The sequence below is a fragment of the Paroedura picta genome, chromosome 5, assembly GCF_049243985.1.
Source record: "Paroedura picta isolate Pp20150507F chromosome 5, Ppicta_v3.0, whole genome shotgun sequence".
Lineage (NCBI taxonomy): Eukaryota > Metazoa > Chordata > Lepidosauria > Squamata > Gekkonidae > Paroedura > Paroedura picta.
In genome coordinates, this window is record NC_135373.1 from 16,984,420 (window position 1) to 17,010,101 (window position 25,682).

The 25,682-nt window shown below is 51.1% G+C and overlaps 1 protein-coding gene across 2 annotated transcripts in view; it reads right to left on the reverse strand.

Moving 5' to 3' along the window:
- MEGF8 (multiple EGF like domains 8) overlaps positions 1–25,682 on the reverse strand; it is a 68,801-nt gene that overhangs the window by 34,322 nt on the left and 8,797 nt on the right. For both annotated transcript variants that reach the window (XM_077336693.1, XM_077336692.1), the window contains exons 5-17: positions 23,844–24,024; positions 21,762–21,850; positions 20,731–20,953; positions 17,693–17,873; positions 17,027–17,172; positions 15,433–15,552; positions 15,091–15,257; positions 14,781–14,888; positions 13,495–13,642; positions 11,965–12,128; positions 5,793–5,984; positions 4,403–4,603; positions 1,842–2,081 (exon numbers count right to left, since the gene is read on the reverse strand). In XM_077336693.1, the coding sequence (XP_077192808.1) occupies positions 1,842–2,081; positions 4,403–4,603; positions 5,793–5,984; positions 11,965–12,128; positions 13,495–13,642; positions 14,781–14,888; positions 15,091–15,257; positions 15,433–15,552; positions 17,027–17,172; positions 17,693–17,873; positions 20,731–20,953; positions 21,762–21,850; positions 23,844–24,024 (2,160 nt within the window). The remainder of the gene's footprint in view (positions 1–1,841; positions 2,082–4,402; positions 4,604–5,792; positions 5,985–11,964; positions 12,129–13,494; positions 13,643–14,780; positions 14,889–15,090; positions 15,258–15,432; positions 15,553–17,026; positions 17,173–17,692; positions 17,874–20,730; positions 20,954–21,761; positions 21,851–23,843; positions 24,025–25,682) is intronic.

Consider the following 25,682-nt stretch of genomic DNA (forward strand, 5'->3'; position numbering starts at 1 on the left):
TGGCACGCTGGGAGCCTGATCCCTAGGAAGAATTTCCTGTACCTGGAAAGCTAGCATTTCACTTGAGCCTCCCTTGACAGGCTAACTTTCCACAAGCAGCTAGATGATTAAGTGGGAAAGCCCTCAAAGACACAGTCCCCAGCCTGAAGGGGTCTAATCCGGGAGGGACTTTTATTGTACCCCAGGCCCAGATATCTGAATCAGCTCTCACACTGGTCAGAGGACATACAGAGAGGGTATGTCAGAGCCTCTTCTAAAATCCTTGCAACAAGGCAAGAACGAGGGACAGTTTCCAACCCAGCAACCGATCTGTTCGCATTCTTTACTTACTTCCTTCTTCCTCTGGGACCCAGAAAGCCTTGTCTCCTCTTCTCTTCCATTTTATCTTCACAACAACTGTGTAAGGTGGATTAGCCCGAGAGAGGAGTGATCAGCCTAAGGCAGGGCTAATCAAATTGCGGCCCACGCTGGCAGGGGCTCATGGGAATTGTAGTCCAAGGACATCTAGAGGGCCACAGTTTGACTACCCCTGGCCTAAGGTTACCCAGCACGCTTCCGTGGAAGAGGGAGGATTCGAACCCGAGTCTCCCAGATCCTAATCCAGTGCTCTAATCACAACCACACAAGGTTCTCCGTGATTTTTGCCATAATTCCCTCATTCCAGACCAGGGATCCCTAACCTTAGCCCACAAGCACTTTTGGAGTTCTGGCACATCGTGGTGGGCACAGCTGCAAAATGGCTGCTGCAGGGGGTGGAGCCAGCTGCACAATGGCTACTGCAGGAGGAGGAGCCAGCCACAAAATGCCTGCTGCAGCATTTCGTCATTCTCATGACAAAGATCCTTATATTCTAGTGGCAGCTGCTGCTAAAGCAATGCTTTTAAAATCACACAGTCAATCAGATCTCCAGTGGACAATCAGAAGTTAGGGTACTTCCTCAGTGGAACAGGCTTCCTCAGGAGGTGGTGGGTTCTCCTTCTTTGGAAGTTTTGAAGCAGAGGCTAGCGAGCCATCAGACAGAAATGCTGATTCTATGAACTTAGTCAGACTGTGGGTAGATTGAAGAGATTGTGTTGGAGCTTGGCTCTTGTGGCCCTTTCTTGCCTGCCCAGGAAAATATTGATCACCACTTTGGGGTCGGGAGCCAAATTTCTTCCAAGCCAGACTGGCCAGGGATTCTGGTTTGCAGGGGCAGGGCATCATCTGGGCATGGGGTCAGCTAGTTCTGGGGGGGGGGGGCAGCTAGTTCTGCAGGCAGTTGGACTCTATGACCATAGAGATATCCTTCCAACTCTATGCTTCTATGATTTTATGCGTTGGTTATTACACCCCGCTTTACACTACCCAGAGGAGTCTCAAATTGGCTTACAATCGTCCGCCCTTCCTTTCCCCACAACAGACATCCTGTGAGGCTGAGAGAGCTCTGAGAGAACTGTGACTGGCCCAAGATCATCCAGCTGGCAGCCTATGGAGGAGTTTGGCAGATGCGAGGCCGCTGTACTTAACCACGACACCACGCTGGCTCCAAAAACTTGCTGTTCACCCCATTCCTCCCGCCTTGTAAAAACACTTGGTGCCCCCGGGTGCCATGTTGGGGACCCCTGCATTCGCTGGCAGGGGCTCATGGGAATTGTAGTCCATGGACATCTGGAGGGCTGCAGTTTGACTACCCCTGCTCTAGGCTATATGTCTGCCCGACTGTGAGCACACCAGGGTTTCTGGTTTTGGAAACATCTTTCCCCTCCACAAACAGCTGTACCGCTTAAAGCGCCAGCTTCTCTCTGCTTCCCAAACAAGCTTCAACCCTGAGACATCCAACCAGAGTGCAGCTCAACCCTCACCTTGCTACAGGCGTGGCAGTCGCGGTAGTCCTCGCACAGGATGCAATTGCTCGGCACCAGGATGAGGCGCACGGCATCAGCGCCACAGGGCCCGGCATCGTCCTTCTGGGCCAGGCGTCGGTGGCAAGTGGCGCTGAGCGGGCACCAGCCGCACCCCTGGTCAGCCAGGCAAGCCAGGCAGGAGTGGTACGTGGTGCACATCTCCGAGCGGTAGGGCTCCAGGAAGAAGTACGAAATCTCCTACGCAGTCAAAGCGGGAGAGGGAGAGGGAGAGGGAGAGGGAGAGGGAGAGGGAGAGGGAGAGGGAGAGGGAGAGGGAGAGGGAGAGGGAGAGGGAGAGGGAGAGGGAGAGGGAGAGGGAGAGGGAGAGGGAGAGGGAGAGGGAGAGGGAGGCTCCAGAATTAGGATAGCTCAGAAGCAGACCAATGCAACATACCTCTGCACCCTCCTCTCCCTCTCCCTCCCAAATGCGGTTCAGGGGTCCCCGCTCTTTTTCAGTCTGTTGGAAACTTTGGAATTCTAACAGAGCAGGGGTGGCCAAACTGCGGCTCTCCACAGAGTCCAATTCCCATGCTGGCAGGGGCTCATGGCATTTGTAGTCCATGGATATCTGGAGAGCCACAGTTTGGCCACCCCTGTAATGGCACCGCCATATGGCTGCCACAACTGGCTCCTGCAGGAGGCGGAGCTCTCCACATAATGGACACTGCAGCGTTCCTTCAGTCACCCAGTGAAGATCCTTGTGTGATGAGTGGCAGCTGCCACCAAAGCAACCTTTCAAAAAATCTGCCCAGCCAATCCAATCTCCGAAAGCTTGGCTGCGTAAAAGGCCCACCTGGCCCTGCCCACTTTCTCAAAACATTTGGCAGGGGTCAGCGGGCACCCTCGTGCCCACGGGCACCAAATTGGAGACCCCTGTCATAATATGTCCATGAAGCTTGTTGGGCAAAGTCATTCCCCACACTGAATCACCCCTTCTCTTTGTTTTCAGTAGCTGTATTAAGCATTTGGCTCAGATACCAAACGCATTAAAATCCCATGCAGCCAGTTATTACAAATGCGCATGCCAGAAAGAATACTAACAAATGGTCATAAGCCGAATTAGAATGAGGATAAAACTATTCACGGTCCTTCACAACCAACCCACAGACCCTGGGAGCGGCTAGGAGATACTGAACAAGCCACCTGAACACGACCTCCCCCAAATCCACGTGACATTTTATCAAGTGCTGATCAACCACGGTTGTTTAAAGCACTTTAGGTGAATTTTGACTCAATGGAGAAGGGGGAGGAGCAAAAAGGCCACTGAGAATTTCATTCAGACACCCTCTTTCTAGGAAGTACTTTCCAATAATTCACCAAAATACGTGTTCAAGAGATTATGAGAATTACTGGCTCATAGTTGCATTAATTCTGGCCAGGGCTTACGTAGCACAGAAGTCGCAACTCTTTGCTTGAACTGGGGAGGAGCCCTCAGTGGAGGTCCTGTATTGCTTTTGTGGTTCTAACCCGCCCCCCTCCATAAGGCAATGCTTGGTCGGTATGGCAGTGGTGGGGGGCTGGTCACTTGTCAGGAGGGAGGTAAGGAAGGAAACAGGAACAGCCCAGGTGCCAGGCTGGCCCCAGGGGAGAGGGATGACAAAAGGTGTGCGACGGAGCAGGGAGAGGTAGCTGACCAGGAGATGTGAGCTACAAGTGAGGATCCCGGGGCTGAATGGTGGCCAGCTCATGCTAAAGAAAAGGGGTTTAAACAACGCCACAAACATTGCAACTAGGGTTGTGCGCTTTGGCTCGGTTTGGCCGCCTCGCCAAGCACCGGAGCCCGAAGCGATGCGTAGGAGGCCAGCACCGTGGCGCAGAGAGGAGGGGTGGCGTGCCAGCTGGCGGCCACATGCAGGCAAAGAGCTCCGCACCTGTGTGCAGCCGCCAGCTGGCACACCACCACCACCCCTCCTCTCCGCGCCACTGGCCGCCTCGTGCTTCAGTGATCGCCCAGGTGGTCGAAACGAGCCGAAACGCACACCCCTAACTGCAACATGGCACTCATCATGGAGATGAGGAATCAGATCAGACAGGATCACATTAAAAACGGCAAATCCCACCGGCTTTTGACCACCAGCCTCCTTCTGGCCCAGATAGAAAAACCAACAAACCATCACTCGTGCTAGTATCTGATGAAGCGCACTTTGACTCATGAAAACGTATCCCCTGCAAAGAGCCACTGGACTCAAATGTTATTCCAGCTACTCCAGACTCACACAGCTACCCACCGGGAACTCTGGCTATAAAGACCGGCTGACTTTCACTCCTACTAGTGTGGCCTGTGAAGCGCCACTGGACTCAAATTCTGGTTCAGCTACTACAAACTAAGACAGCTCCCCACCCAAAACCATCTTCAGTAGAAGGGCTCACAAGCAGAGCCCTTACAGACCCAGCACCAGCATAATGCTTATTGCAACTGGTGCCTGACAGGAGGGGGCCAAAACATTGTGCCCCACAGCGGGAGTCGCCCAACAGTGGCCGGGTCCCAGTGGTCAACACAGGGACGCAAAGAAACTCACGCTGCCTCCCGGCACTCCTGTACGGTCCCAGGTGAGAGTCAGCTCACTCGTCTGCCCGTTGCCGGAGTTATTGAGGTGGCCTTCGACCAGCACGGCATACTTATTGCCCCTCTCGGTGCTGGGGAAGAGGCGCTCGGCCCCGGGCCGCTGGAGCAATCGCTTGTTGTTGTCTAGTTGTACGGCCCAGCGGCCGACCTCCTCCTGGAACAGAAGAGAAGACACGATCCATCGGCACAGCAGGCTTTGAGTGGCATGGAGCAAAGTAAGCAAACGGACAGCTGGGTGGACAGCTTTCTGCCTGGTCATCTATGGTGAAGCAAGAAGCTCCTGGAGGTGACCAGGCAGGCAGACAGTATAAAGATGTAACGGATTTGCCCCCCCTTGCTTAGAACAGAAGTCCTTGTGGGGCAGGCGTTGTAGTCAATGATTTTAGGGCCTATATACTTAAAAAATATTTATTATTTTAGACTTTAGCTGCCTTTCTTCCTTATGGAGATCAAGGCAGCTTCCACAATAAATGAAATACACAAAATACACAGTCACCTCCAGGACTGATTTCAGGAACTAACTCTACGCAGGCCTTCCCTTGTCCTAGATCTGGAAATTGCAGCTGGTACAAAATGCAGCAGCTAGGGTCCTCATGGGAACAACATGGAGGGCCCATACCCAGCCAGTGCTGAGGCAGCTGCATTGGTTGCCAGTTGTGGCCCGGATCCAGCTCAAGGTTTTGGTATTAACTTTTAAGTACAAACAATACATAAAGCTAAAATATTAGATCACGATTGAAGATGGCTTTAATTCAATGTGGTATCAAATTGTCTTCAGTTGCCTCCTACGAATCAGAAGAGAGGGGCCCAGAAACACCTCCTTGGGGAGGCTCTTCCGTAATTGTGAGGCCTTTCATACATGAAGTGGGGCCGCAGCTCAGTGGCAGAGCCTCTGCTTGGCAGGCAGAAGTTCCCAGGATCAATCCCTGGCATCTCCAGGCAAAAAGACCAGGCAGGAGGGGATGGGAAAGACCTCCGCCTGAGGCCCTGGAAAGCCCTGAAGCAGGGCTGCAGCTCAGTGGCAGAGCCTCTGGTTGGTGCACAGAAGGTCCCTGGTTCAATCCCCGGCACATCCTGTTTAAAAAGAATCAGGCAGAAGGCGATGGGAAAGACCTCCATCTGAGACCCTGGAGAGCCATGAAGTGGGGCTGTGGAAGAAACTTTGCTTGGCATGCAGAAGGTCCCAGGCTCAATCCCTGGCATCTCCAGTTAAAAGGACCCTCAGGAGGTGATGGGACAGACCCTGAGATCCTGCAGAGCTGCTGCCCATCTGAGTAGAAGAGACTGAATTCAACGTGCCGAGGGTCTGATTCAGGCCCCAGCAGCTTCCTGTGCCTCCTTACCAGCTCCAACGTGCCAGGGCTCCGGCCCAGCTTGGCCACCACAAAGAGGCGCTGGATGCGTGCCCAGATGGAGATGTCCTCAGCAGGAGCCGGGTTGTTCACCAGTGGGTGGATGAAGCCCTTGTAGACCAGGGAGACGTCCATCTCAGTGCTTGGGTTCAGGGTGATGGTGGTGCTGCGGACAATCGAGACCTAAGGGGAGGACATGGATGGTCAGGCTGGGCTCTTGCAGAGTCCAGAGTGAGAGAGAAAGAGGCGGGGGAGCAAAATGCTGGCTGCAGACAGGCAAGATTTTTCATTCAAGCGGGCAGCAATGTAGAAACCATGATGAAGGTAATGTGACCCTTCTTGCCTTAGTGGCACAAAGAATCCTTTTTAGCTGGTCTCAAAACAACACCAGAAGGTTGCCTGCTGGGTCAGACCAGCGGTCCATCTAGTCCAGCATTCTGTCTCCTCTGGAGGGCCAACAACAGGGCAGAGAGACCAAGGCTTTCCCCTGATGTTGCCTCCTGGTTCAGAGATCAGAAGCCTCTGAATGTGGAGGTTCCCCTCAGTCACCATGGATAGGAGCCACTGATAACTTTATCCTCCACCAATCTGTTTATTCCTGTGGCCATCACAACATCCTCTGGCAGTGAATTCCAAATTTAATCTTTCTCTGTGTAAAGCTGTATTTCCTTTTCTTTGTCCTGAACCTCAGCCCTAATCTACCTCCCAGAGGATGGTGACTATTGTGAGACTAAAACAGAGGAGAGGAAAGGAACGTTGCAAGCTGCTTTGGGTTCCCATCAGGGAAAGAAGCGGGACATAAATAAAAACACAATAAAGTCTCTCTCGTGGCAGTCAATTTGAGTTCTTCCTTTCTTCCACAACAAGATAATAAAACCACATTAAAATCACAAACACAATCAGTAAAAAACCTAACCCCCCACAAGCAAGCCCATAAGGCTCCACCAGTTAACCTAGCTCCAAGCCTCAAGGAAGGCATAAATGTTTAAGAAATGTTTTAATGTTGAAAGAATCAAACATTTGGAGAAGGGACCATGTAAGGCTTTCTTACCCTGGCCTCAACCAAACGCCTGGCGGAAGAGCTCCATCTTGCAGGCCCTGCAGAACTGATCTATCTGTGGCAGGGCCCTCAGCCCTTCTGGGAGCTCATTCCACCCGGCAGGGGCCAGGAACAAAAAGGTTGAGGCTAGACGTACCTCACCTGTTAGAATTCACAAAACAGAGAGCTCTGCGATGGGTCAAGGAAGTTAAATGGAGGAGTTACTGTGAAGCGAGAACAATGCTGTGCATTGCTCTTGGTACCCACGGTGGAAGGAAGCGGGATATGAATAAAAATAAATTAAGGACTCCTTTGTGTCAGTGAACTCAGATTCACTTTTATTTATTCCCCAGATTCACTGGGGAAGGCACTGGCAAACCGCCCCGTATTGAGTCTGCCAAGAAAACGCTAGAGGGCATCACCCCAAAGGTCAGACATGACCCGGTGCTTGCACAGGAGATACCTTTATTTATTTATTGGGAGTCACTGTGGTACAATGACTAGACCGCCAGATTCGGATCTTGGAATTCTGGTTTGAATTTCCCACTCTGCCAGGGAGACTTGCTGGGTGACCATGGGCCAGTCGAGGCCTCTCGGCCTAATCTACTTCAAAGGGTTGTTGTAAAGGGAAAAAATGGAGGACGGGACAACAATGTAAACTGTTTGTGTCCCCATAGAGGAGAAAAGATGGGTATAAAACTGGGGTGGCCAAAGTGTGGCTCTTCAGAGGTCCATGGAACACAATTCCCACAAGCCCAGTCAGTGCTGCTGGCAGGGGCTCATGGGAATTGTAGTCCATGGACCTCTGAAGAGCCACAGTTTGGTCACCCCCGCTAGAAATTAAGTAAATTTTTTAAAAATCATGTTGCAACATAGTTGACCCACTTTAAGTCCAACGAACACTGGCCATCAAGGGGTACGGACCTGAAAAGCGGAATGCTTTGATAAACTTCGTTGTTCCTGCTCTGATTGGCTGAGAACAACAAAAAAGGAAAAGGAAAAGGAAAAAAAAAACGTTTTGAGCACCTGACAGAGCCACATGACTGGAACGTCGCGTTCCACTTGGCAGGTAACAAACCATGCAGTAAACAGGAAGGGGTGGGCCTGCAGCTTCAACACCTGCTGAAGCCTGACACTGGCCTGTTTCCGGATGCAAAAGGTCTCATGGACCACTCTGCCTATATCTTCACCAGAACGGGATACAAAGCAGCCCCAATTAGACGTGACATATAGGCGCTGAGAAATATAAAACACATTCCAATATTGCCTGTTATGCTTCACAGGAAAAACGGTTTATCAGGGGTAGTCAAACTGCAGCCCTCCAGAGGTCTATGGACTACAAGTCCCATGAGCCCCTGCCAGCACTCAGCTGGCAGGGGCTCATGGGAATTATAGTCCATGGACCTCTGGAGGGCCACAGTTTGACTACCCCTGGTTTATAACAAAACATGCATTTAAATCCAATGAATAGTAGTGCTATAAATTCTGGAATTCTACCTCACCTTACCTTTGGGTTCTGCATCAGAATATCCAGGAATTATGCCAGCTTTCTTCTATTCTCCAGGGACCCACTTGGAAGTCCACAGGGAGATTTGAATGGACTTTTCTGCACATTCATGACAGGTTTTTTTCCGGCCTGTCTCAGGACCATGTGACTGCATGAGCACTTTGATGCATGGGGGGGGGGTTATACATATTCTTCTTATCAAGAATTTCTAGTATGACTTTTCATTGTATTTAGCAATTCAGTAGGATCGTGTGTGCATCCATTTAAATGTCTGTTTTATGATAAATATAAACCATTTTTCCTGTGAAGGAATCACATGCAATTTATTTATTCTATTTATTAGATTTTTATATCGCACTTCTATATGGCTCAGGGCGGTTTACATATAACGACGTGGGGGGGGGATACATGGAATGGCCTAACATAACAGTCAAAATACATCAACAATAATTCTCAGTGGTTTTGAACAACAGAATTTCAATTGTCTTATAATCAACAACATAATAGGAACAGCAACTTAGCTAAAGCTTCCCAGAGAGGTCAGACTGGTTCAGGCCATAGAGGGGATGTCTGAGGGGGACCTGTGGATGTTGTTGGGTTTGGTCGGTCTCAGGCAAATGCCTGGTGGAGGAGCTCCCTTTTGCAGGCCCTGCAGAATTGTGGGAGTTCCGGCAGGGCCCTGATCTCTTCAGGGAACTCGTTCCACCAGGTGGGGGCAGGACAGACAAAGCTCTGACCCTTGTTGAGGACTGACTTGCTTCTTTGAGGGCCAGAGCTTTGTCTGGGGCACTCCACTTGTCACTCTTCTCCAAGAGGATGCTGAACCATTAACAAGAATCCCTTGGGTACGATCTGTCAACCAGTGGATAGCCATCTGACAGAGAGGCTGATTCTGTGAAGGTTCAAGGGGGCGGCAGGTTACAGTGGATGAGCGAGAGGGTTGTGTGAGTGTCCTACATTGTGCAGGGGGGGGGGTTGGACTAGATGACCCAGGAGGTCCCCCCTTCCAACTCTATGATTCTAGTTATACCACCTGACAGAATTAGGATCCATACCGCATTTTACCAGCTTGTCAACAAGAATATCATGTGGAAGCTGATCAAAAGCTTTACTGAAATCCAGATGAACTATGTCCACGGCATTCCCCTGACCCAGCGAGGCACTGACTTTCCTTGACCATGATCTGGTTCAGTGCCCAGTCGTCCTGGCACAGCCACAGCTCACTGTGTTTGTTTTTAAACAAAGAAGACTGGGGAGGAGATTGGAGTCGTAGAGGGCTGGATGAATCCTCGTTGCAGGCTCTTGGCAAGGAAGTCCTGGACAGGGCATGCAGGTGCTTGGGTAGGGTTGCCCCAGGTTGAGCTCTATGCCGGTTGAGTTCGGGGGGCGGGGGGGGGGCTGGTTTCAATCTTTCTCCTCAAATACATCTTGGGAGTCACTGTATTCTGGGGGAAGTTCACTATCCATGTTTGTGGAACAACTTAGCAACGTGGGAACAGGCAAACCCTGGTGGCATACGCATCGAAATCGAATGTCTTGCTAGGGCCCGTTGATCAAAGATTATGTGGCTCGAGCCAGTTCATGCCCAGCACGAGTGGGAACCAAAGTATCTAGACTACAGCAAACAACAAACACTCGGTGTCCTGTTGGACTTGCATCACCAGAGGCTTGGTCTCCCACTTGATGGACCCAGAATCCAGGAGGTGGACATCACTGGCTTCCAACTGTATCGATGTGCCTCACCCCTGATGGGGAACTGGTTTTGGTGTTGAAGGGACCAGTCGACAGATGACTGGGTGGCTCCCGAGTCTGCCAGAGTGTGGACCAGGACCCACCACCCATCCAGGAGCTGGATCCATACTGGCAGCAGCAGAAGGTTTAGACCGGAGATGGGCCCTCCGGTTCCTCCCAGCTGGCCAGACCCATAGCCAACTGAGAGCGGGTGTTTCCCACCTGCATTTTACTTCTCCTTTTCTCAGGGCCCTACATAATGACCCACCCCCTGCAGTAGAGGCCTGCGGATGGTCTTTCTCTGCCGCCGTGACTTGTGGCCAGGTTCCGCCCAATTGCACAGGCTCTCCCTGGACGGGGTGCTGGTGCCTAGAGACAAGAGTTAAGGACTCGAGTCTGGACTGGATCGTTGGAGTGAGGCAGGTGCCGTTCCTCCAAGCCGCTGTCGATCCTAAAGCATAGTTGCACCCGCTTAGCCAGTACCCGAGGTCTGTCGACCCGAGCCAGCTCCTCCAGCACCTCAGTGGAGAGCCCTGCCACATACTGGTCGACCAAAGCAGCCTTGTTCCAATCTAGATCTTGAGCTAGTATCTGGAATTCAATTGTGTAATCCTGGACCTATATCCTTCCCTGGCGCAGCTGCCGGATGCAAAGGGCTGCCCGGGTTACTTTCTGGGCGTCCCCAACAGCCACATTCATCCGTGCTTCAAACTGCATGAAGTGGGTTTGTTCAGGTGCACCGGCCAGCAGTAGTGGAGTAGCCCACTGACTGAGCCACAGCTCCTTCCATGAGGCTTGTCAGAAAGCTGACCTTGGCTGGCTTGTGGGGAGACTCCCTTGCCCCAAAACGGAGGAAAAGTGGGAAGGCTCCTCGCCGCCCATCAAACTGCTCTGGGGCTTTAAGTGGCCAGACAGGAAGCACAGTGACCAACACTGGCGGGGGGGTACACTGGAGCAGTGGCTTGTTGCAGTGTAGCCACGGCCATGTTCAACTGTTGTACCTGCACTGCCAGAGCCTGATTGCTTGCCAGAAAGCCTGCAAGATTCCGCTCCATGTTGTGTGCGGTGAAGTCCATCCGTGCTGCCCTGCCAGGCTGCACCTGCACAGCCGGGTGCTTGTGCCGGAGCATAGAGCTTGCCCCAAAGTCCGGAGTCCATTCCGGGAAGGTGGGAGCCAGGAGAGAGAGAGTTCACAGGACCACAAAGAGGGGAGCATAGTAAAGGCAGCCATAGTCAAAGACAGAGACTGCGGGACAAAGGCAAAACACGAATCGGAATCAGGAAGCCAAGCCAAAGGGTCGAGGAATAATGCATGCTTTTGCCCCACAAAGGACCTTAAGGAGTGGCAATCTTCTGACAGCTCTCAGGGCAGATTGCCTCCTCCGACGCTGACATTCAGGGCTTGCTGGAACCTTCACCAGTGATCTCCGGGACTGTTCTTCCGGCGAGTCCTCCGGGCTTGTAGCTACCTTGTCCAAAGGCTTAACATAAATTGGGCCCAGGCTGCTCATTCTCAGGGGAAACAGGAAGGTCAAATTCTGTGGCCGATGGGTTTCCTGGTGATTCTGGGAGATCTTTGGCCTCCAGAACACCCCCTGGCGCTGGACTAGTAGGTGTGGGCATGACACCGCCACACTTTTACTACTCAAAGGAGTCTCAAAGCAGCTTACAATCACCTTCCCTTCCTCTTCCCACAACAGACACCCTTGAGGGGCTGAGAGAGCTCTGCAAGAACTGTGACTGGCCCAAGGTCAACCAGCTGGTGGCATGTGGAGGAGGTGTGGGGGATCAAACCCGGTTCTCCAGATTAGAAGCCGCCGCTCTTAGCCACAACACCCAGCTGGCTCCCGCAACTGCCACACGCCTGTGGGATTCCCACCCCTTACCTTATCGGGCTGGGAGTCGTTTCGCGGCTGCTGGTAGGTGATGAGGTGAAGGCCTGGCAGGAAACTCTCTCGCCTGCATTGCGCCAGGGACGTGACAAAGTAGGGCTGAGTCCCCCACCAGCCGAAAGTGCCCGAGATCTTCCCCACCTGGCACCTTGCCCGCTCTGGAGGAGGAAGGGAACAGGAAAGGTGCATTTCAAAGGCAAAGAAGGATCACTGCAGACAGAGTGGACCCATCCAGGTGAGAGGAGATCTCGCATCCCTGTGACACTCTAGGACAGGGGTAGTCAAACTGTGGCCCTCCAGATGTCCATGGACTACAATTCCCAGGAGCCCCTGCCAGCGAATGCTGGCAGGGGCTCCTGGGAATTGTAGTCCATGGACATCTGGAGGACCGCAGTTTGACTACCCCTGCTCTAGGAGCAGATGCCCATTTCTGGGGTCCTCCCTGCAGAAGGCCCCATTTCCTCCCTGGGAAACAGTGGGTTGGCGGTGGGAATTCATGTGGCAGCCCCTACTGTCCTGGAAAACGTCCAAGCCAGAGGACAGGACTTCACTTAGTTACGGGTCACCCGTGTTTTTGAGGCTTGGAATTTCAAGGAGGTGTGATAAACCCTGTGCCAAAATGGCCACCATGGGAGTCAGAGCCATATGCAGTACTTCTCTCCTCTCTTTGCAAAAGTGTCACAGAGAAGGGTGGGGCGAAGAAGCACGGGGTGGGGGAAGAAAGGGGGGGGATGAAAAGAAGGAAAGCCTAAAGGGGAAAGGAACCCACACACCAGCTAAGGAAAGTCCAAATCGGGGGTGGGCAAACTGTGGTCCTCCAGATGTCCATGGACTACAATTCCCATGCTGGCAGAGGCTCATGGGAATTGTAGTCCATGGACATCTGGAGGGCCACGGTTTGCCCACCCCTGGTCCAGATGCTTATCAGTGCTCCTGAAAACTCTTTTCATTGGCATGAGAGCAGCCAATAGGAAGCCTGGCCTTACAGCGCTCCTCCCACTTTCTGAAAAGCTTGGCAGGCTCCAGGGGAAGGGCTGGGGAGGAACCACGGTGCCCGTGGGCACCTCACTGGGGAGGTCTGATTCCCGAGGCACAGAAGGAAGCAGAAGCAGGCAACAACGACACCCACAACTACCCGTCTTTTAAAGGGGACAGGGGAGGTTGCTATGATTTGGGGAGGTTGAACTGGAAATGTTTTTGACTGTCATGGTAAGCCGCCTTGGAACAATATGGAAAAGCAGGATATAAATGTTTTAATTCGTAAACAAAAAATTCTCATTCTCTATTTGACCTACTTCAGCCTCCAATTTAAATCTGCTGCTCCCGTAACTATTTCCATTCTGAGGCACTTGAGACCCTAGGCTGAAGACCACCCTGGTACAAACCTGCCTGTCCACCCACCACGAGCGTAGAGAATCCAGCCTAAAGGAAGGAGGAGCAAAACAAGGTGATGACGCCACTGCAAACGCCCCACAAGGGGTGGGGGTGGCACTGGTGCAGAACCATCTGATTTGGCTCACTTACCCGAGAGAGGCATGCAGGTCTCATTCTGTACACACCAGCCAAAGGGACCTGGGGCTCGGGGCAGAGAAGCATTGGCGCTGCCGAAGGCTAGGCAGGACTGGCAGTCGACCAAGAGGCGGGCCAGCCCTAGGCAGCCGGTGTTGGGACACTGGAGAAGAAGAAGGCACCCATCAAGAAGCAGAACACTAGACCCTTTGGCCTGCCTCAGGGGAGTCCTACCTGAAAATCTCCCAATTCTCAGCTTACACAGTCTCTGAATAATCAGAGCAGCCAATAAAGAAATCGGGGGGGGGGGGGCAGAATCGCTAGAAATTAAAAACCAAGGAGGAAAGCAGGAATCTCCTTTCAAAAAATAATGGTGTGCAGTGTGCAGGGGTGGTCAAACTGTAGCTCTCCAGATGGTCAATGGACTACAATTCCCATGAGCTCCTGCAAGCACATGCTCAAAGGGACTCATGGGAATTGTAGTCCATGGGCATCTGGAGAGCCACAGTTCGGCCACCCCTGGCTTAGAGCTTCAGAGGCTCAGAGGAGTCCTGCATTCGAATCTCCACTCAAACTGGCCGAAGAATTCTGGGCCTGTCACCCTCTCACAGCTTAAACTATCTCCACAGAGCTGCTGTGAGGAGAACGCCGGAAAAGGAGGGGAGAGAATTAAACATTGGTCTCCTTGAGGTCTTGGAGGGATGTGACGGGACTAGAATGTCATTGCTGCTTATGCTGTTTGCTGCCTACTAAACCATCCCTCTTTGTCTCTATAGAATTGCCTATCAATGACTATTAGCCACGAACGCTAAGCAGAACCTCCACATTCAGAGGTACTAATCCTCTGAATCCCACAGCCAGGAGGCAACATTGAGCAAGGCCTTGGCCTCAATGCCCTGTGATTGGCTGTCCAGAGGAACTGGTTGACTGCTGTAGGAGACAGGATGCTGGACTAGAGGGACCCCTGGTCTGATCCAGCAGGGCTCTTCTGAGGTTCTTATCAGGGGAAGGCCTCGGCCTCTCTGACCTGTTGCTGGCCCTCCAGAGGAATGGGTTGGCCACTGTGTGAGACAGGATGCTGGACATGATGGACCACTGGTCTGATCCAGCAGGGTTCAGCTTAGGTTCTTACCCTTCAAAGAGATTCAAACAAACCATTTCTCAATTTAGGGGGCTCTATTGGGGCCAAGTTTGAGAAGCCCTTTGCTAGGCCCCTGCATAACCCTTGCAGAACAAGATAATCTGGCTGCCTGACCCCACATCTGCTCCCACCCCACCCTGCACCCCATGGGATCACTCACAATGCTGTGGGGTTGGGTGCTCTGACAGACGTTCATGCACCAGGCACATTCAGGATCCTTGGCACACGTGCTTTTCTCTCGGTACATGGAGCAGTAATCCAGATGGTACTGGGGGCGGGAGAAGGGAAAGAAGGGGGGGAGATTTGGTGTTGTGGGTCTGGAAAGCTGTCCCATTGCCTGCCCCACTCAAAGCACAAAGAACAGATGCTCCAACTCTCCTCAGAGTCCCTCTCCCCGTTTTCCATGAGACAAGACAGCACCCAGATGCATAAATGGATGCAGGGAAGGGGGGGGTAGAGTTGCCCCTTACCATCAGAGACGGCACCTGAAAGACGAAGGTGGGCACCTTGTAAGCCAGCAGGTCGCCCCGTGGCACACCACTGTAGCCTCCGGCAACAAGCAACACGGTCCCGTTCATCACAGCTGCTATATGGGAGTACCGCCCTCGCGCCTGGGCTTGAACCTTGGCCTCACGTTCTGGTGGGAAGAGGAGAGAGCGGACTGGGTTAAAGGCTTCAAGAGGAGATGGTTATTGGGAAGAGGGGAAGTTCAACAGGGGCAGGTTTCCTTTTCCCTGTGATGGAAGAAGCTGCACCTATGGAACTTCTCCCCACAAGGCCCGCACTTTCTGAAATCAGACTGTTTCCCTCACCCTGGGGGATCTGGTGCGCCAGCTCGTGGCTGGAGACCCACTGATGGCAGCCCAGGTGGTAGAAGAAGATTTCGTCCTCGTAGCATTTCTCTTCATGGTAATGAATGTGCACATTGCCCCCTAGAGGAGTGGAGGGAAAAGACGGGCATGAAGATCGGACACTTCCAAGCTCTCATTCCCACTAAAGCCCCAGATTTGTTCTCCTAACGGAGGACAAAAACAAAAATCGGGGAAGGAAATACCAGTGTTGACCCTATTCATATTACTAATAGCTGGATTATTTTATGGTCCCCACCTTTTTTCTCTGACCCTGTTTCTATGTATAATACTATAATAAAGGTAAAGGTATCCCCTGTGCAAGCACCGAGTCATGTCTGACCCTTGGGGTGACGCCCTCTAGCGTTTTCATGGCAGACTCAATACAGGGTGGTTTTGCCAGTGCCTTCCCCAGTCATTACCGTTTACCCCCCAGCAAGCTGGGTACTCATTTTATCGACCTCGGAAGGATGGAAGGCTGAGTCAACCTTGAGCCGGCTGCTGGGATTGAACTCCCAACTTCATGGTCAGAGCTTCAGACAGCATGTCAGCTGCCTTACCACCTTGCGCCACAAGAGGCTCTATAATACTATAATAAACAATAATAAATAACTCTTAGCAGGAGTCTCTTATATTGAAATGGACTTGGTAAAAGCTTATCCTGGAATACAGCAGAAGCAAAGGGGAGAAGGCTCACCTGCTGGGTTTGCACACATCTGAGGGTTCAAGAGGAGATAGACTGGCCACACGATAATGAAACTGGAGAAAATCTCCTGAGAGGCAAACGATAGGGAAGGACGTAGATTGCAACCGAGTTTATTCTGACCCAGGAGTCTTTACAGAAATACTTCAAGTGTGTTCAGACTAGTAAATCCTTCCAAAAGGAAGAGAAGCATTGTCTCTTGATCAGCTCTTCTGGCACAATGAAATGTTTTCTGAACAAAGGAATATTCCCTGAAAATAGCCTTAAGCAGTAGGTATTCAAAGCTTATTTTGGAAGGACTGTAAGGATTCTTGTCTTTACATTACAATTTACGTCCTTTCCTCGCGCAGGATTTTCTCAAGCTACATCTGAGGGTTGACAAAACACACAAGCCAGGAGAAAAAGTGAGCAACCGTCAATACTATAACGGCAGTGGTGGTCAAACTGCAGCCCTCCAGATGTCCGTGGACTACAATTCCCATGAGCCCCTGCCAGCAAACGCTGGCAGGGGCTCATGGGAATTGTAGTCCACAGACATCTGGAGAACCGTGATTTGACCACCCCTGCAGATATAGTAGAGCGGTGCACTAGAATATGGGAGACGCAGATTCAAATCCCTGTTCTCCCCTGCGAGTTACTGGGTGACTCAGGGCTGGTCAGACTCTCCCAGCCTAGCCTACCCTGCAAGGCTGTTGTTAGGCTACGGTGGAAGAAAGGAAAGAGAACGGTGGAGTATAAAAGAAGAAATAACGAATTACAAGGAACGGGCATCAGATCACAACAAGGATTTCTCCATTCTCTTTCCACCGGACGGTAAATTAAACTGGGGGACGAGGGGAACAGAGTGGCACTCACCATACACGACCATGTAGTTGCCGATGACTGTGGCAGAATGGAACGCCCGCTCCCTAGGACCCCGGTGCGAATCTTTGGCACGCAACGTACTCCAGTAACGAAGGTCCACATGAAAGAGGTCGGTGGTGTTAACTCGCACACTGAACCTGGGAAAGATGGGGGAACAGGGGGAAGGGGGTTATTCCTCTCTCATTGCAATCATGTTTGGGTTCTGTCCTTGGCACTGGCCTTGACCTTGACCTTTAAATCGCTACATGGCTGGGATTGAGGGATCTGAATGATCTTCCGTATGTCCCTGGCCGAGCATTAAGATCACCAGGAAAGGCCCTCCTGACTGTCCCAGTCATCAAAGGACTTCACCTGGAGGACACGCAAGACAGGGCCTTTTCGGTGGCAGCCCCACAGTTATGGAACAACCTCCCCAGGGAGGTGTGACAGGCTCCCTCGCTTTTGGCCTTTCAGAGGTAAGTTGTAAACAGTATTATTTAGAACTGCATTTGACTAATTTCAATTTTTATATTCTTGTCTTTTGGGGTTTTTCAAATATAACGTTGTTTTGTTTACATTCTAGGCTGCCTTGAGTGCCACAAGGGAGAAAGGTGGTCAAAAAACGTTTTAAATAAATAAATTCCCGCCATCGCTTGTTTCTCCCAGTTCCTTCCTTACCGGGCAGTGGAAGGCCGATGCCCGCCGTAAACCAAGAGGGTGCGGGACGCAGGATGAAACACCATGGAATGGCCGGCCGCTGCAGGTGCCTTGCCACCCGAGGGCATCACCAGTTCCCACAGCCACATCCGGAGGTGAAAGCGGTACATCTGGGAGGAGAAGACGTCTACCGAGGTGCGACCTGACAAGGGATGAGGATTAGCAGTTTGGGATATTTCAATAGCTGTTTCATAAGAACATCAGAACGGTCCTGCTAGATCAGGCCAGTGGCCCATCTAGCCCAGCATCTCATCTCACATGTGGGCCAACCAGCTCCTCTGGAGGACCAACAACAGGGCACAGAGGCTGAGGCCTTCATAAAAACATCAGCCCTGCTGGATCAGACCAGGGGTCCACCTACGCTAGCATCCTGTCTCATGCAGTGGCCAGCCAGTTCCTCTGGACAGCCAACAGCAGGGCAGAGAGTTTGAGGCCTTCATAAGTAGTATCCACAGATCGGGACCGCATTGAGAATGAGGTATATCAATGCTTATGATTTTATATCTGTATCTTTTTTTCCTGTTCTCTGTAAACCGCCCTCAGTCTTTGTGGAGGGCGGTATATAAACAAACAAACAAACAAACAGTACCCTGCTGGATTGCATCAATGGTCCATTTCATCCAGCATCCTGTCTTACACAGGCGACAACCAGTTCCTCTGGAGCAGTGGTCCCCAGCTCCCGGTCCGGGGTCTAGTGCCAGTCCATGGCTCAGTTGGTACCGGGCCGCGGCTCCTCCTCGTCCTCCTCCATGGCTGCTGCTCACCTTTGATACTCTCTGGCGGCCGCCATGGCTGGGGCTCCCCCTCGGCATGGCACTGCGCAGCTGCTGCTGGTAGCAACCCCCAGTGGGTGGCGGGAAGTCAGGGGTGCCGGCGGGAAAGCAAGTGGAGCAGGGACTCAGGCGGCAGCAACATCCCTCGGCAAAAGACTACCTCTACCCCCTGGGCCTCAGTAAAATTGTCAAGCGTTGACCGGTCCCCGGTGATAAAAAGGTTGGGGACCACTGCTCTGGAGGACCAACAACAGGGCAGAAAGGCCAAGGCCTTCCTGTGATGTTGCCGCCTTAAGGCTCTGGGATTCAGAGGTTTAGTGCCTCCAAACGTGGAGGTTCCTCGCACCCAGCATGGCAAGTCGTTGTCGACAGACTTATCCTCCATGAATCTCCCTAATACCTTTCTAAAGCTCTTTACTCCTGTGGCCATCCTGTCAAGCGTTGTAAGAACTCACAACAAGCTTCTTTAATAAAGAAAGCGTTTATTGAGAAGTTACTTCATACACCTAAGCTAAGAAAGTCAAATCTGCCTGAGTTCACATTTGCCTCCCCTTATCAATAGTGTTCTCCCGCCCAAAACTTGAAAGTTCCCAAGGGAGGGGGAGATGAGGCACCAGGTGCCATAAAATGTAGTGTTACTTCTCGCACGTCCTTGGTCGCCTCCAGACAAGATAAGATGTTATGGTTACAAAAGGCAGACCCAGCCGGCGGGTTCAAAAGACAAATAATTCACAGCTCCCTGAGATAGCAGGATGCAACAAAACAGTTTTGACTTCAGGCATGCAAGCATAATATATGGGCCCTGGGTTACAAGGGGCCCCCAGGAACAGAAAGGAACAGAAAGTCGAAAGGCAAAGCAAACAAACATGGAGAATCTCATGTCAACTTATGGCAGGAACAGGCAGTGATCCTGACACATCCTCTGATAGGAAAGGCCACATTTTCATCCCTCACGGTTTCAAATGCAGCAGGTGAGGAGTGGCAGGAGTGGCAGGAGGCAGCGGTTAAGAACAGCAGACTTTAATCTGGAGATTCCTCCCTCCCTCCCTCCCTGTTTAGATTTCTAAAGGTGCCCCTCCTAGCAGAGCCAGCTCAGGGCAGTTTACATCATTAGAGAGCCAGTTTGGTGTAGTGGTTAGGAGTGCGGACTTCTAATCTGGCATGCCAGGTTCGATTCTGCGCTCCCCCACGTGCAACCAGCTGGGTGACCTTGGGTTCACCACGGCACTGAGAAAACTGTTCTGACCGAGCAGTGATATCAGGGCTCTATCAGCCTCACCCACCCCACAGGGTGTCTGTTGTGGGGAGAGGAAAGGGAAGGCGACTGTAAGCCGCTTTGAGCCTCCTCCGGGTAGGGAAAAGTGGCATATAAGAACCAACTCTTCTTCTTCTTCTAGTATTACAGTCAATTAAAACCGTTAAGTTCAACCATTAAAACAGTTAAGTTTTAGCAGTCTTCATCGTCCACCTCAGACTAGAAAACGGACTTATAGAGGTCAAATTGGGGTGTGCAGCCATGTTAGTCTGAAGGAGGGTTGGGCACTTTGGTGGGCCTCGGCTGGTTCAGCGATTGCAGAAGCCCGAGGCAGCCAGTGCCAGGCCTTGGAGTGAGTTGGCATGCTGGTGCCAGCGGCGTCCCTCCCCTGCCCTCCCCTCCCCGGCACTGGCCGCCCTGGGCTTCTGCAAACGCCAAAGTGGTCGAGGCACACCAAAGTGCCCAACCCTGGTGTGAAGCGAAAGAACAAGGTTTGGAGAAAAAGAGCTGGGTTTGGGTATCTTGCTTTTCCCTGCCCGAGGGAGCCCCCAAATGGCTTACAAACACCTTTCCCTTTCTCTCTCCATAACAGACACCCTGTGAGATAGGTGATGCTGAGAGAGCTCTGAGAGAACTGCAAAAGACTCAAGGTCACTCAGCTGTCTGCATAGGGAGGAGGAGTGGGGAATCAAACCCGGTTCTCCGGATAAAAGGCCGCCGCTCTTCATCACAACACCAAGCTGGTTCTCAATTTTTGTCTGATAGAGATCAGGTTAGGCTTCTAAATGTGGTTTTTAATGGCCCGATAATCAGATGATAATTATTTTTATAAATGCTGAAAAGTACGGCTTTTTTCTCCATGAGCTCTCCCAAAGAGGCTCCTGGAGAGGCGATGTGCCTAGTTTCCAAAGCAGGAAAAGCTACCGCTTTGCTTTCCTCACCAGGGACGCTTCCTAGATCCTGCAACTCACCTCCAAAGATGTACAGCCATTCGTCCACCACGGCAGCGGCGTGGCCAGCCAGGCCAGGCGGCACGGGAGGCGAGGAAGTGTTGCTGGGCAGCAGCTCCTGCCAACGCCCCTCCCGCGGCCGGTACATCCAGACGTCGTTGGCGAGGGAACCGCTGGCCAGCTCGCCCCCAAAGAGAACCAGGAAGCCCTCCCAGGCCACGGCGGAGTGGGAGTGGCGCGCCGACTGCAGGGAGAAAGGCCAAAGGACAGGTGTGAGGTGAGCCGGAATGGGAAGCCAAACATCTCTCCTCTTTGTGACCATTTTGCACCAGCTGCAGGTGAAATCCAGGATTACCAACCTCCAGATGGAACGATGGTCATCTCCAGGCTTCTGAAAGCAGTTTCCCTAGAGTAGCGGTAGCCTAATGGTGGCCCTCCAGATGTCCATTGACTACAATTCCCATGTGCTAGCAGGGGCTCATGAGAATTGTAGTCCACGGACACTGGAGAGCCATCGTTTGGCCACCCCTGCCCTAGAGGAAGTGGCAGCTTTGGACTCCTTCCTGCTGAGCTCTTGAAGCTACATCTCTCCCCAACCTCCAGGAATTTCCAAGACTGGAAACCTAGACTTCCTGTCATGTATGAATGTGCTCAACGGGATGCAGCAAACAGCTCGGCCTCCATAAATCTGTGCCCTGGCATTACACACACATGTCCTGTTTGTGGGGCACATTCTTCAGTGAACACTTCCAACTATGGTTGTGCACTTCAGTGTGCCCCGGCTGCTTCGGCGCATAGGAGCCCAGTGGCACGGAGAGGAGGGGTGGCAGCGGCGCACCAGCTGGTGGCCACACACAGGCTCTGCGCCTGCATGCAGCTGCCAGCTGGCGCACCGCCACCATTCCTCCTCTCCGTGGTGCTGACCGCCTTGGGCTTCAGTGATCGCCAAGGCGGCCCAACCCTGCCGAAGCGCTCAACCCTACTTCCAACACTTTGTGACCAAATGTCACATACAGACCGGTCCTGGGAGACGACGGGAAGGCAACACTTACCGGAGAGGGACTGAGAACTCTTCGGCGCCAAACGTTTGTGGTGAAGTTATAGAAGACGAGGTCTCCCAGGGCTGTGTTGAGGTCCAGACCTAGAGCAGAGGAGGCAAAAGGGCCATTCAGAACTTTGGCCCACCCCAACGGCTGGGACCTGCCCTCGGGGGCTAAAACCCGTCCTTTGAATCTTCCATTCCTGTGAATCTGCTGCCATGCATCGGGTTGCCGTGTTCTCTTCCTGAAATTCCTGGAAATGTTTAAGCCTGGGTGGAGGGGACCCAATTTTTTTTTCTTTTTATGGAAATGTCGGGGAAAACAGAAATACAGGCAATATTTTCTTTCTTGTATTATCTTATTTTACAGCTTTAATTGCATAAAATGCATACTTTCTTTAGTGTATAAACTTATGCAATTTAAGGAATTTAGAAGCGCAAAAGTCTTAGGCATGTACAAGAGAGAGACAGTGTGTGGGTGTGGGTGTGAACATGAGAGAGAGAGGGAGAGAGAGAGCATGTGCTGCATACAACTGCATTCTATGCTTTCTTATAGAACAATTATAGCTCCTTTAGAGCATAATTTTCCCCGGTGAAGATATAAAAATAAAAAGAGTGGAAAATAGAAATCCATTTCTGTTATAACCAAAGTGTGTTACTCCGACATGGCCACCTATGCTCAAAGGAAGACTGCCAGTGTTATTTGGACACCAAGTTCAGCTTTATAGCACTGAAAACACTGAACTTTTTAACAGTGCAATTTTGTCACATATATTAACTGTGGACAAAATTTAAACAGATATATCTTTGCAATTACATTGCCTGTGTCTACAGCATTCACAGGAATGACCTAATCCAGTTGTTTTTATGCACAGCAATTTTCACACCACACATTTTTAATAACTCACCTTAGAAGCACTTCACTTATTCTAGAAGGGGGGGAAATCATGGGATTTTTTTCAAGTAGAACTCAAGATTTCTAACTTTTCAAAAAATCCAGTTTTCCCTTTTATGTCTACATGAGAAAGATGCACATATGAGTCGTTATAAGAAAAGGTAGAAATTGGGGCTTGAATAGCAGCCATCAAGAATATAAGAAAATGCAGGGGGGGGGACAGAAGCATACCCACAGGCTCCCCAAACCTGGCATCCATCCTCACTTCCCCTCTTCCTGCCTCCCAGTTTCCAAGAAGTCCCAAACTTACCATCTGCATATAATTTAAAAAACTAAAAACCAAAACACTTAAGATCAGATGAGTCAACAAGGTACAATCTGTCCATAAACATTCAGCACACGGGTGGTTGATCATGTGTATGCAAGGTTCCTTGTAGGGCTGGGGCGGAAACTATCTCTAGAACTTCTTGCAAGCAACAAGCTCATGCAAGAAGTTAGACACCTTCACCCTTGTCTACTAGCTCTGCACCTGCAGGGTGCTTTGCCCCCTTAATTATTTCATTTATTTAGGATACTACTATGCCTCCTCTCCAGGAGAAAAGCATTGAGTTGGAGGAGCTATCCAGGGGTAGTCAAACTGTGGCCATCCATATGTCCATGGACTACAATTCCCAGGAGGCCCTGCCAGCATTCGCTGGCAGGGGCTCCTGGGAACTGTAGTCCATGGACATCTGGAGGGCCGCAGTTTGACTATCCCTGAGCTATACAGTTGCAGCCACCCGGACATTGTAGCGAGGTCCCTTTTGGTCACCAGCAAGGGATGGGTGGTAGTAGGACTGCCAGATCAAGGTTTGGAGGCAGAGCCTGAAGAGGGGAAGGTTTGGGGAGGGGAGGGACCTCAGTGGGGTCCAAAGCACAGAGTCTAGCCTCCAAAGCAGTCATTGTCTCCAGGGTAACTGATCTTTGTTATCGGAGCATGAGCAGGAATGCCAGGAGATCGCCAGATTCCACCTGGAGGTTGGCATCCCTACACACAGAGAATGAACTAGTTTAAACCTACAAGAGTTGGACCCATCCATGGGTCCGACTCATGTTTTTCAGATCTCAGAAAGAAGAGCTTCTGTCTCCCCGCTCCCCCTCCAATGGGGTGGTCCCCTTCCTTTCCCCCCCTCCGTAGAACAGAACAGTGTGACGTCTGACCTCCGAAGATATAGAGTCCTCCAGTAGAGGGCAGGAAGGCACCAGCAGCAGCCGTGCGGGCTCGGAAGCTGGGATCCCCGGCACTCACGTTGTACCACTTGCCGGCTCCTTGGTTCTCGCTCAGCGCCAAGTCGCAGGCCTGCCCCACAAAACCTGCCTCACACTGGCAGCGCCTGGAGTCCTGCAAAGAGGCACAAAGGAAAACAGGCTGAGAGAGCCAGGGGAAAAAGGTTTCCTACAAAGCGCTAAGAGGCCAGGGAAATCCTCCAGCAAAAGAAACTCGTGTGCTGCCGTTTCCCTCTCCAGCAGGGGTGGCCAAATGGTGACTCCCCAGATGTCCATGGCAGGGGCTCATGGGAATTGTAGTCCATGGACATCTAGAGAGCCACAGTTTGGCCGCCCCTGCTCTACAGATTTTCACATTTTGCATTCAGAAGGTGAATGTAGATCAGGGACTCCCAGTGTGGTGCCCAAAAGCTATTTTTAGAAAGTGGGCAGCATCAGGTAGGGCTCTTGCCCAGCAGGGTCTCTGATTGGCCACTGAAGATTTGATTGGCTGTGATGATTTTTTTTTAATGCTTTGGAAGCAGGTGCTGTAACAGCACAAGGATCTTCACGTTTCTCTAATCTAAACGTTCAGAGAAAGTCAATAAAAAAGATAAAACAGAAGGTCATCAACTGAGTTTTCAGTGACAGAAACAAATACAATTAGCAATTATATAATTCAAAATAATATTCTATAGCCCCCTTCTTTCCTAGCCTCAGCTTGGCTCCATGCATGCATCCAGTTTCTTTCACCCTTTCGTTTTCTGGTAGGTCCCACCCCACCCCCACCCCCGCAGGGGAAACCGACTCTGTCCTTCAGAGCACTAGCTCTGTAGGCCTGCATATTGTGACGCCAAACAAATTGTCTATACCAACTTTTGTTCTTTCCTTTTTAGATAAAAGCCTGTGTTCTGTGGGAAAGGATTTTGGAGGGCAAAATGTCCATTTGTTGGAGTAAGTGGGTTATTTACTTGTTTGTAGCAAAGCTTATCTTTCACAAAGTGCCCTGATATAGCTATAGACTTTTTTTATTAAGAAAAATGTCTCAGCTCGTTTTGTGTCCTTTGGAAGGGTATTCTATGTTCACAGCAAGTTACTTACTTATGCTAACATTGATAATTTGTAACCCCCCAAAAAAACCCTCTTTCTTCAGGATTCTCTAACAATCTCTATTATTGTCAAGTTCGGTCAAAAATAAATTTTTCTTTCTTTTAGTCCTCAAAACCACAAATCATCAAGTAATTTTCCCCATTTCAGCCCAAAAATCAGTTAGAAAAGAATGAAGTTACTGCAGATTTTAAAATTATTTAGCATAGAAGACACACAGGTCTCCAAATACAGTATGGAGACTGTGGGATTAAGGCTGTAGGAAGAAGAAGAGTTGATTTTTATACCCCACTCAAAGCAGCTTACAGTCGCCTTCCCCGTCCTCTCCCCACAACAGACCCCCTGTGAGGGAGGTGAGGCTGAGAGAGCCCTCATATTACTGAAGAAGAAGAGTTGGTTCTTATATGCCACTTTTCTCTACCCAAAGGAGTCTCAAAGCGGCTTACAATCACCTTCCCTTTCCTTTCCCCACAACAGACCCCCTGTGAGGGAGGTGAGGCTGAGAGAGCCCTGATATTACTGAAGAAGAAGAGTTGGTTCTTATATGCCACTTTTCTCTACCCAAAGGAGTCTCAAAGCGGCTTACAATCACCTTCCCTTTCCTCTCCCCACAACAGACACCCTGCGAGGGAGGTGAGGCTGCGAGAGCCCTGATATTAAGAAGAAGAGTGGGTTCTGATATGCCGC